Source organism: Salmo salar, chromosome 15 (assembly GCF_965601325.2).
Source record: "Salmo salar chromosome 15, fSalSal1, whole genome shotgun sequence".
In the NCBI taxonomy this organism is placed as follows: Eukaryota; Metazoa; Chordata; class Actinopteri; order Salmoniformes; family Salmonidae; genus Salmo; species Salmo salar.
This window is the reverse complement of record NC_138305.1, coordinates 22,837,270-22,854,112: the sequence shown is the minus strand read 5'-3', so window position 1 is coordinate 22,854,112 and position 16,843 is coordinate 22,837,270. Positions and strand designations below refer to the sequence as shown.

Below are 16,843 nucleotides of genomic sequence, written 5' to 3'. Positions count from 1 at the left end.
ATTTGACCGGAGCCCATAGTTAATAGGGGGCCACCTTGTTCCCTATTTGACCGGAGCCCATAGTTAATAGGGGGCCACCTTGTTCCCTATTTGACCGGAGCCCATAGTTAATAGGGGTCCACCTTGTTCCCTATTTGACCGGAGCCCATAGTTAATAGGGGGCCACCTTGTTCCCTATTTGACCGGAGCCCATAGTTAATAGGGGGCCACCTTGTTCCCTATTTGACCGGAGCCCATAGTTAATAGGGGTCCACCTTGTTCCCTATTTGACCGGAGCCCATAGTTAATAGGGGTCCACCTTGTTCCCTATTTGACCGGAGCCCATAGTTAATAGGGGGCCACCTTGTTCCCTATTTGACCGGAGCCCATAGTTAATAGGGGGCCACCTTGTTCCCTATTTGACCGGAGCCCATAGTTAATAGGGGGCCACGCCCCTTGTTCCCTATTTGACCAGAGCCCATAGTTAATAGGGGGCCACCTTGTTCCCTATTTGACCGGAGCCCATAGTTAATAGGGGGCCACCTTGTTCCCTATTTGACCAGAGCCCATAGTTAATAGGGGTCCACCTTGTTCCCTATTTGACCGGAGCCCATAGTTAATAGGGGGCCACCTTGTTCCCTATTTGACCGGAGCCCATAGTTAATAGGGGGCCACCTTGTTCCCTATTTGACCGGAGCCCATAGTTAATAGGCGGCCACCTTGTTCCCTATGTAGTACCCTACTTTTGACCAGAGTGCCCTATAAGGAGCAGGGGCCCATTTCAGACAGCCTGTATGATGATAGTACCGTGTGAGAATTTGACTCTTGATTTACTAATGAATTGTTGTTTTTAGCAGCCTGGTATGTACAGTATCTAGACCAGTCCCTTCCTCACCCGCTGGGACCCTGCAGAGGGTTTGTTGACTGTTATTTAAAGTGTCTCCTCCTGCATTCTGTTACCAAGAAACAGAGTAGCTTACGTCAACGCTCTACTCTACCCCTCATATATACACAGACACTCTACCCCTCATATACACACACTCTCTACCCCTCATATATACACACACACACACACACACACACACACACACACACACACACACACACACACACACACACACACACACACACACACACACACACACACACACACACACACACTCTACCCCTCATATACACACAGACACACTCTCTACCCCTCATATACACACAGACACACACTCTACCCCCCATATACACACACTCTCTACCCCTCATATACACACAGACACACACTCTCCATCTCTACCTCTCTCTCTTTAACAACAGTCCCTTTCTCTCTACCTCTCTACCTCTTTAACAACAGTCCCTTTCTCTCTACCTCTCTACCTCTTTGACAGCAGTCCCTTTCTCTCTACCTCTCTACCTCTTTGACAACAGTCCCTCTCTCTCTCTCTCTCTCTCTACCTCTTTAACAACAGTCCCTTTCTCTCTCTCTCTCTCTCTCTACCTTTTTGACAACAGTCCCTTTCTCTCTACCTCTACCTTTTTGACAACAGTCCCTTTCTCTCTACCTCTACCTCTTTGACAACAGTCCCTTTCTCTCTACCTCTCTACCTCTTTGACAACAGTCCCTTTCTCTCTCTCTCTCTCTCTACCTCTTTGACAACAGTCCCTTTCTCTCTACCTCTCTACCTCTTTGACAACAGTCCCTTTCTCTCTACCTCTACCTCTTTAACAACAGTCCCTTTCTCTCTCTCTCTCTCTCTCTACCTCTTTGACAACAGTCCCTTTCTCTCTACCTCTCTACCTCTTTAACAACAGTCCCTTTCTCTCTACCTCTACCTCTTTAACAACAGTCCCTTTCTCTCTCTCTCTCTCTCTCTCTCTCTCTCTCTACCTCTTTGACAACAGTCCCTTTCTCTCTACCTCTCTACCTCTTTGACTACAGTCCCTTTCTCTCTACCTCTCTACCTCTTTAACAACAGTCCCTTTCTCTCTCTCTCTCTCTCTCTCTCCACCTCTTTGACAACAGTCCCTTTCTCTCTACCTCTACCTCTTTGACAACAGTCCCTTTCTCTCTCTCTCTCTACCTCTACCTTTTTGACAACAGTCCCTTTCTCTCTACCTCTACCTTTTTGACAACAGTCCCTCTCTCTCTCTCTCTCTCTACCTCTTTGACAACAGTCCCTTTCTCTCTACCTCTACCTCTTTAACAACAGTCCCTTTCTCTCTCTCTCTCTCTCTACCTCTTTGACAACAGTCCCTTTCTCTCTACCTCTACCTCTTTGACAACAGTCCCTTTCTCTCTACCTCTCTACCTCTTTAACAACAGTCCCTTTCTCTCTCTCTCTCTCTCTCTACCTCTTTGACAACAGTCCCTTTCTCTCTACCTCTCTCTCTTTGACAGCAGTCCCTTTCTCTGCTTTCTCCTATAACTTCAGATCTGGGTGATTCTACAAATAAAATGACTACATCCACTGGAGAAATGGAGCACACTGTCTCAACTCATGAGCTACATTCAACTTGATGATAGTTAAACGTATGATACATGTTTACTAATGCTGCCCTTCCTGTCTCCCATCCCACAGGACCAGAACATCACAACCCAAGAGGGCGGAGACTCGGGGGTCGGAGGAACGGAAGGAGGCGGCATCGGGGCGGCATCATCGGGGACAACAGGCGACGAAGGTGGAGCCACAACGGCAGCAGAATGCTGCAGCGAGGGCGGAGCCAACTGCGGTTCCACAGGGGTCCTATCCCTCTCCTCCTCCAGCCAGGACCAGCCATTGGATGATCACCACTTGGAGGAGTGTCCTCTGTGTCTCCTCAGCCAACCACGATGCCAGTTCCCCCGTCTCTCTTCCTGTTCTCACCGAGCCTGCTATGACTGCCTGGCACAGTACCTGAGGATGGAGATCTCAGAGAGCCGTGTGGGCGTGGCTTGTCCTCAGTGCCCCGAGGCTCTGGCGCCACCTGACGTAAGGGCCATCCTGGATGACCGGGCGCTGCTGGAGAGATTGGAGGAGTACCAGCTGAGGAGGTTCCTGGCTGCCGACCCAGACACACGCTGGTGTCCTACACCCGACTGCAGGTAGAGACACCGAGTCATTCAATTCGTTCTACTGATTCAGAATCATTTGATTAGATTCAGAAGCACCATATCCAAAGAGGGGGAGTCCTCTCCATACATTCAGAGTCAGTTGCATAACAGCACATCAAACAATAGAACCAGCTGACCAGGTTTTTTTGGCTGCCGACCCAAACACCAGGTGATCTCATCTGACTGCAGGTGAACGGTGGAGAGAGCCACGGAGCATCCCATGCTATGGATTCATTCTGACAATCCCATGCTATAGATTCATTCTGACAATCCCATGCTATAGATTCATTCTGACAATCCCTGCTATGGATTCATTCTGACAATCTCATGCTATAGATTCATTCTGACAATCCCATGCTATAGATTCATTCTGACAATCCCATGCTATAGATTCATTCTGACAATCCCATGCTATTGATTCATTCTGACAATCCCATGCTATAGATTCATTCTGACAATCTCATGCTATAGATTCATTCTGACAATCCCATGCTATGGATTCATTCTGACAATCCCATGCTATGGATTCATTCTGACAATCCCATGCTATGGATTCATTCTGACAATCCCATGCTATGGATTCATTCTGACAATCCCATGCTATGGATTCATTCTGACAATCCCATGCTATGGATTCATTCTGACAATCCCATGCTATGGATTCATTCTGACAATCCCATGCTATGGATTCATTCTGACAATCCCATGCTATGGATTCATTCTGACAATCCCATGCTATGGATTCATTCTGACAATCCCATGCTATGGATTCATTCTGACAATCCCATGCTATGGATTCATTCTGACAATTCCATGCTATGGATTCATTCTGACAATCCCATGCTATGGATTCATTCTGACAATCCCATGCTATAGATTCATTCTGACAATCCCATGCTATGGATTCATTCTGACAATCCCATGCTATGGATTCATTCTGGCAATCCCATGCTATGGATTCATTCTGGCAATCCCATGCTATGGATTCATTCTGGCAATCCCATGCTATGGATTCATTCTGGCAATCCCATGCTATGGATTCATTCTGGCAATCCCATGCTATGGATTCATTCTGGCAATCCCATGCTATGGATTCATTCTGACAATCCCATGCTATGGATTCATTCTGACAATCCCATGCAATAGATTCATTCTGACAATCCCATGCAATACATTCATTCTGACAATCCCATGCAATACATTCATTCTGACAATCCCATGCAATACATTCATTCTGACAATCCCATGCTATGGATTCATTCTGACAATCCCATGCTATGGATTCATTCTGACAATCCCATGCTATGGATTCATTCTGACAATCCCATGCTATGGATTCATTCTGACAATCCCATGCTATAGATTCATTCTGACAATCCCATGCTATAGATTCATTCTGACAATCCCATGCTATAGATTCATTCTGACTGCAGGTGAACGGTGGAGAGAGCCACGGAGCATCCCATGCTATGGATTTATTCTGACTGCAGGTCAGGTTAGATTCAGATTCTGAAGCATTTCAGTAGATTCTGAAGCGAGTCACTGGCAACTCCATTTCATAGGGAGTCATTTCATAACAGGTTGTAACCAGAGAACAATGGCGGTCTCTATCTGTAAGGCTGTTGTTGAGGACACTACCGTGACAGAGTACGTACATCCTCTATCTGTAAGGCTGTTGTTGAGGACACTACCGTGACAGAGCACGTACATCCTCTATCTGTAAGGCTGTTGTTGAGGACACTACCGTGACAGAGCACGTACATCCTCTATCTGTTGGCTGTTGTTGAGGACACTAGTGTGACAGAGCACGTACATCCTCTATCTGTAAGGCTGTTGTTGAGGACACTACCGTGACAGAGTACGTACATCCTCTATCTGTAAGGCTGTTGTTGAGGACACTACCGTGACAGAGCACGTACATCCTCTATCTGTTGGCTGTTGTTGAGGACACTAGTGTGACAGAGTACGAACATCCTCTATCTGTAAGGCTGTTGTTGAGGACACTACCGTGACAGAGTACGAACATCCTCTATCTGTTGGCTGTTGTTGAGGACACTAGTGTGACAGAGCACTCTTTCATACTTTTTCTTGTGTGCCTTGTCATTTTTTCCCCCCGTTAATGTTACGACCGCGGAAATGTTTGAAATGACCTGTCAAACACACCTGGCTGAAATGGGCTCAGTGGAATACATCGTCTTTCTGTTGTATCTATAAGAACTCTACAGTTTTGTCGGGGATTAAATACATCTCGACACTTAATTACATCACAAGAAAGAGAAGAAATCCAACTTTATTTTGATGGGTGTTCATTTGTTGTGGAATTTAAACAAAGTAATCCTCTCCCCTGTAACTGTTCCCCAGGTCGTTAATTTACCTGGTCAAATAAAATAAGAATACAGTCTAAATGTTTCCAAATGAGATGATCACAGCTTGATGAGGTGGAATTATTCCTGCCTGTTTCAACCAGATTAGATGCGCTGAAATGAAAGCAACTTCCAAAAATAAACACTCAGATTATAGTGATATTATGTCTAATCTGGCAAACAATGTAAAGTATGTTTAGATAGGTTGTAATCTAGAGTCAAGAGTGTTGATTTTTTAATCTGAGGGTATCCTGCTAGTGACACACTTTGTTTAATTATGCAACAGAACGTGACCACAACAGTAATTAACGAGGCAGTTCTAGACAGTGTAGGTGAGTGCAGGTAGGACCTAGAGACGGATCAAATTGTCGGTGGTTGTGGCCCTGTTCCACCCCTTTTTATGTTGATTTATTCAGCCAGTGTATTTATGCAAATTAGGCCCATGTAAATGTTCTTTTAACACAACCTATTTAAAATATATATCTTATACCATTACAAAATGTATATGAGTGAATTCTGTCACGTCTTCTTGCTCCAACGCGCTGGCGCTCGACGTCGCCGGTCTACTAACCACCGGTCCTGGCAACCCATTATTACCCACACCTGGCAACCCATTATTATTCACACCTGGCAACCCATTATTACCTACACCTGGCAACCCATCATTATCTACACCTGGCAACCCATCATTACCCACACCTGGCAACCCATCATTACCCACACCTGGCAACCCATCATTACCCGCACCTGGCAACCCATCATTACCCACACCTGGCAACCCATCACTACCTACACTTGGCAACCCATCATTACCCACACCTGGCAACCCATCATTACGTATACCTGGCAACCCATCATTACGTACATCTGGCAACCCATCATTACGTACATCTGGCAACCCTTCATTACACACACCTGGCAACCCATTATTACCCACACCTGGCAACCCATCATTACCCACACCTGGCAACCCATCATTACCCACACCTGGCAACCCATCATTACCCACACCTGGCAACCCATCATTACCATACCTGGCAACTTTCATTACCTACACCTGGCAACTTTCATTACCCCCCACCTGGCAACTTTCATTACCCCTCCACCTGGCAACTTTCATTACCCCCTACCTGGCAACTTTCATTATCCCCCACCTGGCAACCCATCATTACCCACACCTGGCAACCCATCATTACCCACACCTGGCAACCCATCATCATCATTACGCACACCTGGCAACTTTCATTACGCACACCTGGACTTCATCACTAGGCACACCTGGACTTCATCACTTCCCTGATTACTTCCCCCTTTATTTATCCCTCTATTGTCATCAGTCCTTAGGTGTTATTGGTTTCTTCTCACGTTCAGTACGCTTCCCATGTTTGTTCTTTTGTATCTGTTCAGTATTAAACCTTCTGAACTTGCTCTCTGACTCAGTATACGTAACAGATTCTTAGAAAAAAACGATGGAAAGCTGACAATAAATTGAATACCTGAATTCCCACCAAAATCCCTGAATTCCATTTAATTTTGTCCATTCCAGTAAAATATTGTATGTTCTTTAAGTCAGTCCATATCTGATGGATTATACACATTGTAAAGTTTGGAGTATCTTCATTCTTCATTCATTGTCCAACTGGTGCATTTATTAGAATTTTGTTTTAAAACCTTTTAAACTATTTTGATGACCTTCTGGTGATTCCTGGTGACCTTCTGGTGATTCCTAGCCGTCGCGACCTCCATGTCTCCAACATACACACATTCCACAAGGTCTTAGTGACTGAAGCTTAGTAGAAGTGCCTCGAAAGGAGATTAGCAATTTGTTAAACACATGTTTTATTTGACTGTATGTGTGGTTCAGTGTGATCTATATTTTTGTTGTGATCTTTCTGTCTCTCTCTCACTGGAGTGATCTGTCTCTGTCTTACTGTAGTGATGTCTCTGATGTGGTGATAGCTTACTGTCTATCAATCTATTCTCATCTTCTCTCTGTCTCCCCAGGTTTGCGGTGATAGCGTACGGCTGTGCGGAGTGTCCTAAATTAAGCTGTGGGCGTGAGGGCTGTGACACAGAGTTCTGCTACCACTGTCGCCAGCTGTGGCACCCCGATCAGACGTGTGACCAGGCCCGACGCCAGTGGGCACACCACACCTGGAGGGGCAATGATGCCTCCACACTATATGTGTTGAATGAGGAGCCTGGAGGAGGTAGCCTAGACCAGGAGGAGGTGGCCTAGACCAGGAGGAGGTGGCCTAGACCAGGAGGAGGTGGCCTAGACCAGGAGGAGGTGGCCTAGACCAGGAGGAGGTGGCCTAGACCAGGAGGTGGTAGCCTAGACCAGGAGGAGGTAGCCTAGACCATTTGGAGGCTGGATGAGGTAGCCTAGACCAGGAGGAGCCTGGAGGAGGTAGCCTAGACCAGGAGGAGACTGGAGGAGGTAGCCTAGACCAGGAGGAGACTGGAGGAGGTAGCCTAGACCAGGAGGAGCCTGGAGGAGGTAGCCTAGACCAGGAGGAGCCTGGAGGAGGTAGCCTAGACCAGGAGGAGCCTGGAGGAGGTAGCCTAGACCAGGAGGAGACTGGAGGAGGTAGCCTAGACCAGGAGGAGCCTGGAGGAGGTAGCCTAGACCAGGAGGAGCCTGGAGGAGGTAGCCTAGACCAGGAGGAGCCTGGAGGAGGTAGCCTAGACCAGGGGGAGACTGGAGGAGGTAGCCTAGACCAGGAGGAGCCTGGAGGAGGTAGCCTAGACCAGGAGGAGGTAGCCTAGACCAGGAAGAGCCTGGAAGAGGTAGCCTAGACCAGGAAGAGCCTGGAAGAGGTAGCCTAGACCAGGAGGAGGTAGCCTAGACCAGGAGGAGGTGGCCTAGACCAGGAGGAGCCTGGAGGAGGTAGCCTAGACCAGGAGGAGCCTGGAGGAGGTAGCCTAAGCCACACAGGGACACAGCATAGCCATGACATTCACATAGTACAGAGGACGTGGGGAGACACCTACTCATTCAAAGGTTTTTCTTTATTTTTACTATTTTCTACATTGTAGAGTAATAGTGAAGACATCAAAACTATGAAATAACACATATAGAATCATGTACTAATCCAAAAAGTGTTTAACAAATGGAAATATATTTTAGATTCTTCAAAGTAGACACCCTTTGCCTTGATGACAGCTTTGCACAGTCTTGGCATTCTCTCAACCAGCTTCATCTGGAAGGCTTTTCCAATAGTCTTGAAGGATTTCCCACATATGCTGAGCACTTGGCTGCTTTTCCTGAGAGCCAGTTTCATCACAGCTTTTGATGGTTTTTGCGATAGCACTTCAAAAAACGTTTAAAGTTCTTGACATTTTCTGGACTGACAGACCTTCATGTCTTAAAGTAATGATGGACTGTTGTTTCTCTTTGATTATTTGAGCTGTTCTTGCCATAATATGGACTTGGTCTTTTACCAAACTGTCACGTCCTGACCAGTAAAAGAGGTTGTTTGTTATTGTAGTTTGGTCAGGGCATGGCAGGGGGTGTTTGGTTAGAGTGTTTCGGGGTTTGTTGGGCTATGTTCTTTGTTAGTCTATTTCTATGTTAGTTCTAGTATGTCTATTTCTATTTGGTGTTTATTGGGTTGACCTTCAATTGGAAGCAGCTGCTCCTCGTTGCTTCTAATTGAAGGTCCTATTTAAGAGGGGTGTTTTTTCTTTGGGATTTGTGGGTAGTTATTTCCTGTTTTGTGTTCGTGCACCTGACGGGACTGTTTAGTGTCGTTTGTTGTTTTTGTATACGTGTTTCTTTTGTTTTACTTCTTTAATAAAATAAGAAGATGAGTTTACACGTTCCCACTGCGTCTTGATCCAATCGCTACGACACCCGTGACACAAACAGGGCTCTCTTCTGTATACCATCCCTACCTTGTCACCACACAACTGATTGGCTCAAATGCATTAAGAAGGAAAGAAATTCCACAAATTAACTTTTAACAAGGCACACCTGTTAATTGAAATGCATTCCAGGTGACTACCTCATGAAGCTTGTTGAGAGAATGCCAAGAGTATGCAAAGCTGTCATCAAGGAAAAGGGTGGCTGCTTTGAAGAATCTCAAATATAATTTATATTTTGATTTGTTTAACACTTTTTTTGGTTACTACATGATTCCATATGTGTTATTTCATAGTTTTGATGTCTTCACTATTATTCTACAATGCAGAAAATAGTAAAAATAAAGAAAAACCCTGGAATGAGTAGGTGTGTCCAAACATTTGACTGGTACTGTATTTGTGTATTTAGTCAGAGTATATACAGTACACATACTAGTCATGATAGACATACATGCACTACATGTAACCAGTGTGAAATGGCTAGCGAGTTAGCGGTGCACGCTAGTAGCGTTTCAATCGGTGACGTAATTCGCTCTGAGACCTTGAAGTAGTTGTTTCCCTTGTGGCTTTTTTTTGTGGAGTGATAAGTAACGATTCTTCGTGGAAGGCCGTTGTTGATGTGTTCAGAAGGTCCCTGGTTAGGGCAAGGAGAGAGAAGAAAGCAACACTGTTCCACATGTACAGAGGAGGTAGCAGCCTACCACACATGGGAACAGTCTTAGTGTACTTCATACACATAATAGTCATATGAAATAGATTGTACGGAGGAGGTAGGGAGACAGACAGTAATCCTGTATGTAGCTAGTCAAACTCTTGTCACATGCTTCATGTTGTTGTTGTTCTTTTATTTAAATTTTATGTAACCTTTTATTTAACTAGGGAAGTCAGTTGAGGGGAAATTCTTATTTACAGTGACGGCCTACCAGAAGGCAAAAGGCATCCTGCAGGGACGGGGGCTGGGATTAAAATAACAAAATATAGGACAAAACTCACATCACGACAAGAGACAACACTACATAAAGAGAGACCTAAGACAACAACACAGCAAGGCAGCAACACAACAGGACAACAACAGGGCAGCAGCACAACATGGTAGCAGCTTAAAACAGGGTACAAACATTATTGGGCACAGACAACAGCACAAAGGTCAAGAAGGTAGAGACAACATCACGTGAAGCAGCCACAACTGTTAGTAAGAGTGTCCATGATTGAGTCTTTGAATGAAGAGATTGAGATAAAACTGTCCAGTTTGAGTGTTTGTTGCAGCTCGTTCCAGTCGCTAGCTGCAGTGAACTGAAAAGACAAGCGACCCAGGGATGTGTGTGCTTTGGGGACCGTTAACAGAATGTGACTGGCAGAACGGGTGTTGTATGTGGAGGATGATGGCTGCAGTAGATATCTCAGATAGGAGGCAGTGAGGCCTAAGAGGGTTTTATAAATAAGCATCAACCAGTGGGTCTTGCGACGGGTATACAGAGATGACCAGTTTACAGAGGAGTATAGAGTGCAGTGATGTGTCCTATAAGGAGCATTGGCGGTAAATCTGATGGCAAAACCTTCTTGTTGTTGTTGTTCTTGATCTTGTTGTTGTTGTTGTTGCTCTTCTTCTTGCCTCTGTGTGTCACACTAGCACCTGCGTGTCTCCTTCCAGAGTCAGAGGAGATTAAGGCGTGTCCTCGTTGTGGGGCCTACATCATGAAGACCAACGATGGCAGCTGTAACCGGATGAACTGTACCGTGTGTGCTTGTCAGTTCTGCTGGCTGTGTATGCAGGAGATCACCGACGTGCACTACCTCAGGTAGCTATAGCCACTGTTACTAACGGTTACCACTACCTCAGGTAAGTAACAGTGGCTATAGCTAACGGTTACCACGACCTCAGGTTAGTAACAGTGGTTATAGCTAACAGTTACCACTACCTCAGGTTAGTAACAGTGGCTATAGCTAACGGTTACCACTACCTCAGGTTAGTAACAGTGGCTATAGCTAACGGTTACCACTACCTCAGGTTAGTAACAGTGGCTATAGCTAACGGTTACCACTACCTCAGGTTAGTAACAGTGGCTATAGCTAACGGTTACCACTACCTCAGGTTAGTAACAGTGGCTATAGCTAAGGGTTACCATTACCTCAGGTTAGTAACATTGGTTATAGCTTACGGTTACCACTACCTCAGGTTAGTAACAGTGGCTATAGCTAACGGTTACCACTACCTCATGTTAGTAACAGTGGCTATAGCTAACGGTTACCACTACCTCAGGTTAGTAACAGTGGCTATAGCTTACGGTTACCACTACCTCAGGTTAGTAACAGTGGCTATAGCTAACGGTTACCACTACCTCAGGTTAGTAACAGTGGCTATAGCTAAGGGTTACCATTACCTCAGGTTAGTAACATTGGTTATAGCTTACGGTTACCACTACCTCAGGTTAGTAACAGTGGCTATAGCTAACGGTTACCACTACCTCATGTTAGTAACAGTGGCGATAGCTAACGGTTACCACTACCTCAGGTTAGTAACAGTGGCTATAGCTTACGGTTACCACTACCTCAGGTTAGTAACAGTGGCTATAGCTAACGGTTACCACTACCTCAGGTTAGTAACAGTGGCTATAGCTAACGGTTACCACTACCTCAGGTAGTAACAGTGGCTATAGCTAACGGTTACCACTACCTCAGGTTAGTAACAGTGGCTATAGCTAACGGTTACCACTACCTCAGGTTAGTAACAGTGGCTATAGCTAACGGTTACCATTACCTCAGGTTAGTAACAGTGGCTATAGCTAACGGTTACCACTACCTCAGTTACATAATAGCCACTGTTACTAATAGTTACCACTACCTCAGGTAACTTTAGACACTGTTACTAACATTTACCACTACCTCAGGTACCTATAGACACTGTTACTAATAGTTACCACTACCTCAGTTACAATACCAGTCAAAAGTTTGGACATACCTACTCATTCAAGGGTTTTTCTTTTTTTTTTTTTACTATTTTCTACATTGTAGGATAATAGTGAAGACATCAAAACTATTAAATAACACATCTGGAATCAGGTAGTAACCAAAAAAGTGTTCAACAAATCAAAATATATTTTAGATTCTTCAAAATATAAGTAGCCACCACGTTGATGAACACTTTACTCTTGGCACTCTTGGCATTCTCTCAACCAGCTTCACCTGGAATGTTTTTCCAACAGTCTTGAAGTAGTTCCCACATATTCTGAGCACTTGTTGGCTGCTTTGCCTTCACTCTGCGGTCCAACTCATCCCAAACCATCTCATTTGGGTTGAGGTCGGGTGATTGTGGAGGCCAGGTCATCGCTCTACTTCTTGGTCAAATAGCCCTTACACAGCCTGGAGGTGTGTTGGGCCATTGTGCTGTTGGAAAACAAATGATAGTCCCACTATGCGCAAGCCAGATGGGATGGTGTATTCGCTGCAGAATGCTGTGGTAGCCATGCTGGTTAAGTGTGCCTTGAATTCTAAATAAATCACTGACAGTGTCACCAGCAATGCACCCCCACACCATCATACATCCTCCTCCATGCTTCACGGTGGGAACTACACATGTGGAGATCATCTGTTCACCTACTCTGCGTCTCACAAAGACACGGCGGTTCGAACCAAAAATCTCAAATTTGGTCTCATCAGACCAAAGGACAGATTTCCACTGGTCTAATGTCCATTGCTCGTGTTTCTTGGCCAAAGCAAGTCTCTTCTTCTTATCGGTGTCCTTTAGTAGTGGTTTCTTTGCAGCAATTCGACCATGAATGCCTGATTCACGCAGTCTCCTCTGAACAGTTGATGTTGAGATGTGTCTGTTACTTGAACTCTGTGAAGCATGTATTTGGGCTGTAATTTCGAGGCTTGTCACTCTAATGAACTTATCCTCTGCAGCAGAAGTAACTCTGGGTCTTCCTTTACTGTAGCGGTCCTCATGAGAGACAGTTTCATCATATCGCTTGATGGTTTTTGCGACTAAACTTTAAAAGTTCTTGACATTTTCCGGATTGACTGACCTTCATGTCTTAAAGTAATGATGGACTGTCATTTCTCTTTGCTTATTTGAGCTGTTCTTACCATAATATGAACTTGGTCTTTTACCAAATAGGGGTATATTCTGTATACCAACCCTACCTTGTCATACAACACTGATTGGCTCAAACGCATTAAGAAGGAAAGAAATTCCACAATTTAACTTTTAATTAGGGCTAGGGGTCCCGCTAGCGGGACAACTTCCGGTGAAACTGGAGGGCGCGCAATTCATATAAATAATCATAAATAATATGGATTTTAAAATTCATGTACATATAAGTGTCTTATATCGGCTTAAATTCTTGTTAATCTAACTGCACTGTCCAATTTACAGTAGCCGTTACCGAAACATGCCATGCGATTGTTTGAGGACGGCTCCCCACATCAAAATATTTTTCCACCGGCACAGGTTTCATACATTCTCAAATAACGAATAAATATTCACTTACTTTAAAAAAATCTTCCTCTGATTTGTCATCCAAAGGGTCCCAGCTATAACATGTAGTGTCGTTTTGTTAGATAAAATCCTTCTTTACATCCCAAAAAGTCTGTTTAGTTGGCGCCATTGATATGAGTAAGCCACTCGTTCTACATACAGAGAAAGGAATCCGAAAATCTATTCCTAAACTTTGTTTCTACAAGTCAAAATACGTTACTTTATACTCCTTACTCCCCTAGTCAAACTATAATATTTCTTACGGAAAGAAGTATGTTCAATAGGAAACTGATTTTAGCAGGTGCGTAATTTCTTCAGGGCGTGCGTAAACACAAATTTCCAAGACGTGTCCTTCTGCTAAAACGTATATTTCTTATTCGTTTTTGAAGTTACAAGCCTGAAACCTTGAACATAGACTGCTGACACCCTGTGGAAGCCATAGGAATTGCATCCAGGGAGCTAATTCTCAATATGACCTTTCTCTTGCATATCTAAGAGGATGGTCTCTCCAAAAAAATCTGGTTGGTTTTTCTTTGGATTTTCTCCTACCATATCTATTGTATTATATTCTCCTACATTATTTTAACATTTCTACAAACTTCAAAGTGTTGTCTTTCCAATGGTGACAATTATATGCATATCCTGGCTTCAGGGGCACGTCATTCAGACAGAAAGTGGAGAAAAAAGGGGCCTAGCCCTATTAACAAAGCACACCTGTTAATTGAAATGCATTCCAGGTGACTACCTCATGAAGCTGGTTGACAGAAATGCCAAGAGTGTACAAAGCTGTCAAGGCAAAGGGTGGCTACTTTGAAGAATCTCAAATATACAGTTGACTGGTACTGTACATATAGCCACTGTTACTAACAGTAACCACTACCTCAGGTAGCTATAGACACTGTTACTCACAGTTACCACTACCTCAGGTAGCTTTAGCCACTGTTACTAACAGTTACCACTACCTCAGGTAAATATAGCCATTGTTACTAACAGTTACCCCTACCTCAGGTAGCTTTAGACACTGTTACTAACAGTTACCCCTACCTCAGGTTGCTTTAGACACTGTTACTAACAGTTACCCCTACCTCAGGTAGCTATAGCCACTGTTACTCAGTTACCACTACCTCAGGTAGCTTTAGACACTGTTACTAACAGTTACCCCTACCTCAGGTAAATATAGCCATTGTTACTAACAGTTACCCCTACCTCAGGTAGCTTTAGACACTGTTACTCAGTTACCACTACCTCAGGTACATAATAGCCACTGTTACTAACAGTTACCACTACCTTAGGTAGCTATAGACACTGTTACTAACAGTTACCACTACCTCAGGTAGCTATAGACACTGTTACTCAGTTACCACTACCTCAGGTAGCTATAGACACTGTTACTAATAGTTACCACTACCTCAGGTAGCTATAGACACTGTTACTAACAGTTACCACTACCTCAGGTAGCTATAGACACTGTTACTAATAGTTACCACTACCTCAGGTAGCTATAGACACTTTTACTATCAGTTACCACTGCCTCAGGTAGCTATAGACACCACTACTACAGGTACCTAATGGTTACCAGCTGTTGGATACACACTGAGTGTACAAAACAACACTAGGAGCAACTGCTCTTTCCATGGCATATTGAATTGAATTTATTTTGGGCAACAGACAACAAAATGCACATTGTGGACCTAGAGGATATCACTTGAAAGTATTAATTAAAACTCTTGTTTCCAAAGTGGTCCTCGATGATAAAAACAATAATATATATATTATATATATCCTTCCCTGATACCAGTATGGCTGAGTCATCAGCATAAAGCAGGACTTTGCACTTTACTGTATCTGGCATATCATTAACGTATATAAGAAATAAGAGAGGCCTTAAAATGGATCCCTGTGGTACTCCACAGGATATTTCTTTGGCCTCTGACAGAACATCATACTTGTGTTCTGTTGGTCAGATAAGACCTAAATCAAATTCACTGCTACATCATTTAGACCTGTGCATTTCAGTTTCATCAGGAGAATATCATGATCCACAGTGTCAAAAGATTTCTGCAAGTCTAACATGATCATACCTGGTATAGTTCCCCTTTCTCACTTTCCTGCTTATTGTGGTCAAAAAGGTGGATAAGGCAAGTAATCAGTGGAATGAGCTGTTCTAAAGCCATACTGGAGTTCATAAAGACGTTTGCGCTCGTGAAGGTATCCCTCAAGTTGATTAAAAACGAAATCTCTCAACAACTTTGGATAAGGTGCTGAGGATTGACACAGGTCTATAGTTTCCTATACTTGTTTTACTGCTCTTCTTGTGGAGCGGAACCACCCGGGCTGTTTTGAGATCCTTGGGAAATGTATCACTACTAAGTGAAAGGTTTATAATATGAGTTATCATTTTAGCAGTGACACAAGCACTATGCCTTATGAATATTGCAGTTAGGTTATTGAGCCCAGTTGCTTTGTTTGTGCTCATTAAGCATAGTAGATTGGAAACTGCTGCGCTTTGGTTGCTCATGATGAAATGTATTTTAACTCAGAACACTAAAGGAAAAATAACAAAGAGAAAACAAAAGCATACAGTTCTGTCAGGTACATCAACTAAACAGAAGACAACTACCCACAAACACAGGTGGGAAAAAAACCCTACTTAAGCATGATCTCCAATTAGAGACAACGAGGACCAGCTGCCACTAATTGGCGATCATCCCAAAACACAACAACATAGAAATAGAAAACTAGAACTTAAACATAGAAAAACAGCACAAACACCCCCTGTCACGCCCTGACCTACTCTACCATAGAAAATAACATCTTACTATGGTCAGGACGTGACAAGTAGATTGGAAACTTTGTCCTCTGTTATCATGCACAGCTCACATAAATAATTTGTGATACCTTTGCTATGGTAAATGTTGTTAATGAAAGACTGGCCATAGTGTCCAGAGAAGATGGGTAACCTTTTAACCAGAAATGAGGCTATAGTGGTAAAAAAATGTGTTTACATGAAAATGCCTGGTCATAACATAAAACATCATCAATATTCAGGCCAATAGTACATGACTTATGGGGAGTTTT

At 43.8% G+C, this 16,843-nt stretch overlaps 1 protein-coding gene across 1 annotated transcript in view; it reads left to right on the top strand.

The window, feature by feature from the left end:
* LOC106571013 (E3 ubiquitin-protein ligase RNF19A) overlaps positions 1-16,843 on the top strand; it is a 67,510-nt gene that overhangs the window by 14,069 nt on the left and 36,598 nt on the right. Inside the window, exons 3-5 of the mRNA XM_014143633.3 lie at positions 2,550-3,052; positions 7,429-7,634; positions 10,940-11,087. Of these exons, the coding sequence (XP_013999108.1) occupies positions 2,550-3,052; positions 7,429-7,634; positions 10,940-11,087 (857 nt within the window). The remainder of the gene's footprint in view (positions 1-2,549; positions 3,053-7,428; positions 7,635-10,939; positions 11,088-16,843) is intronic.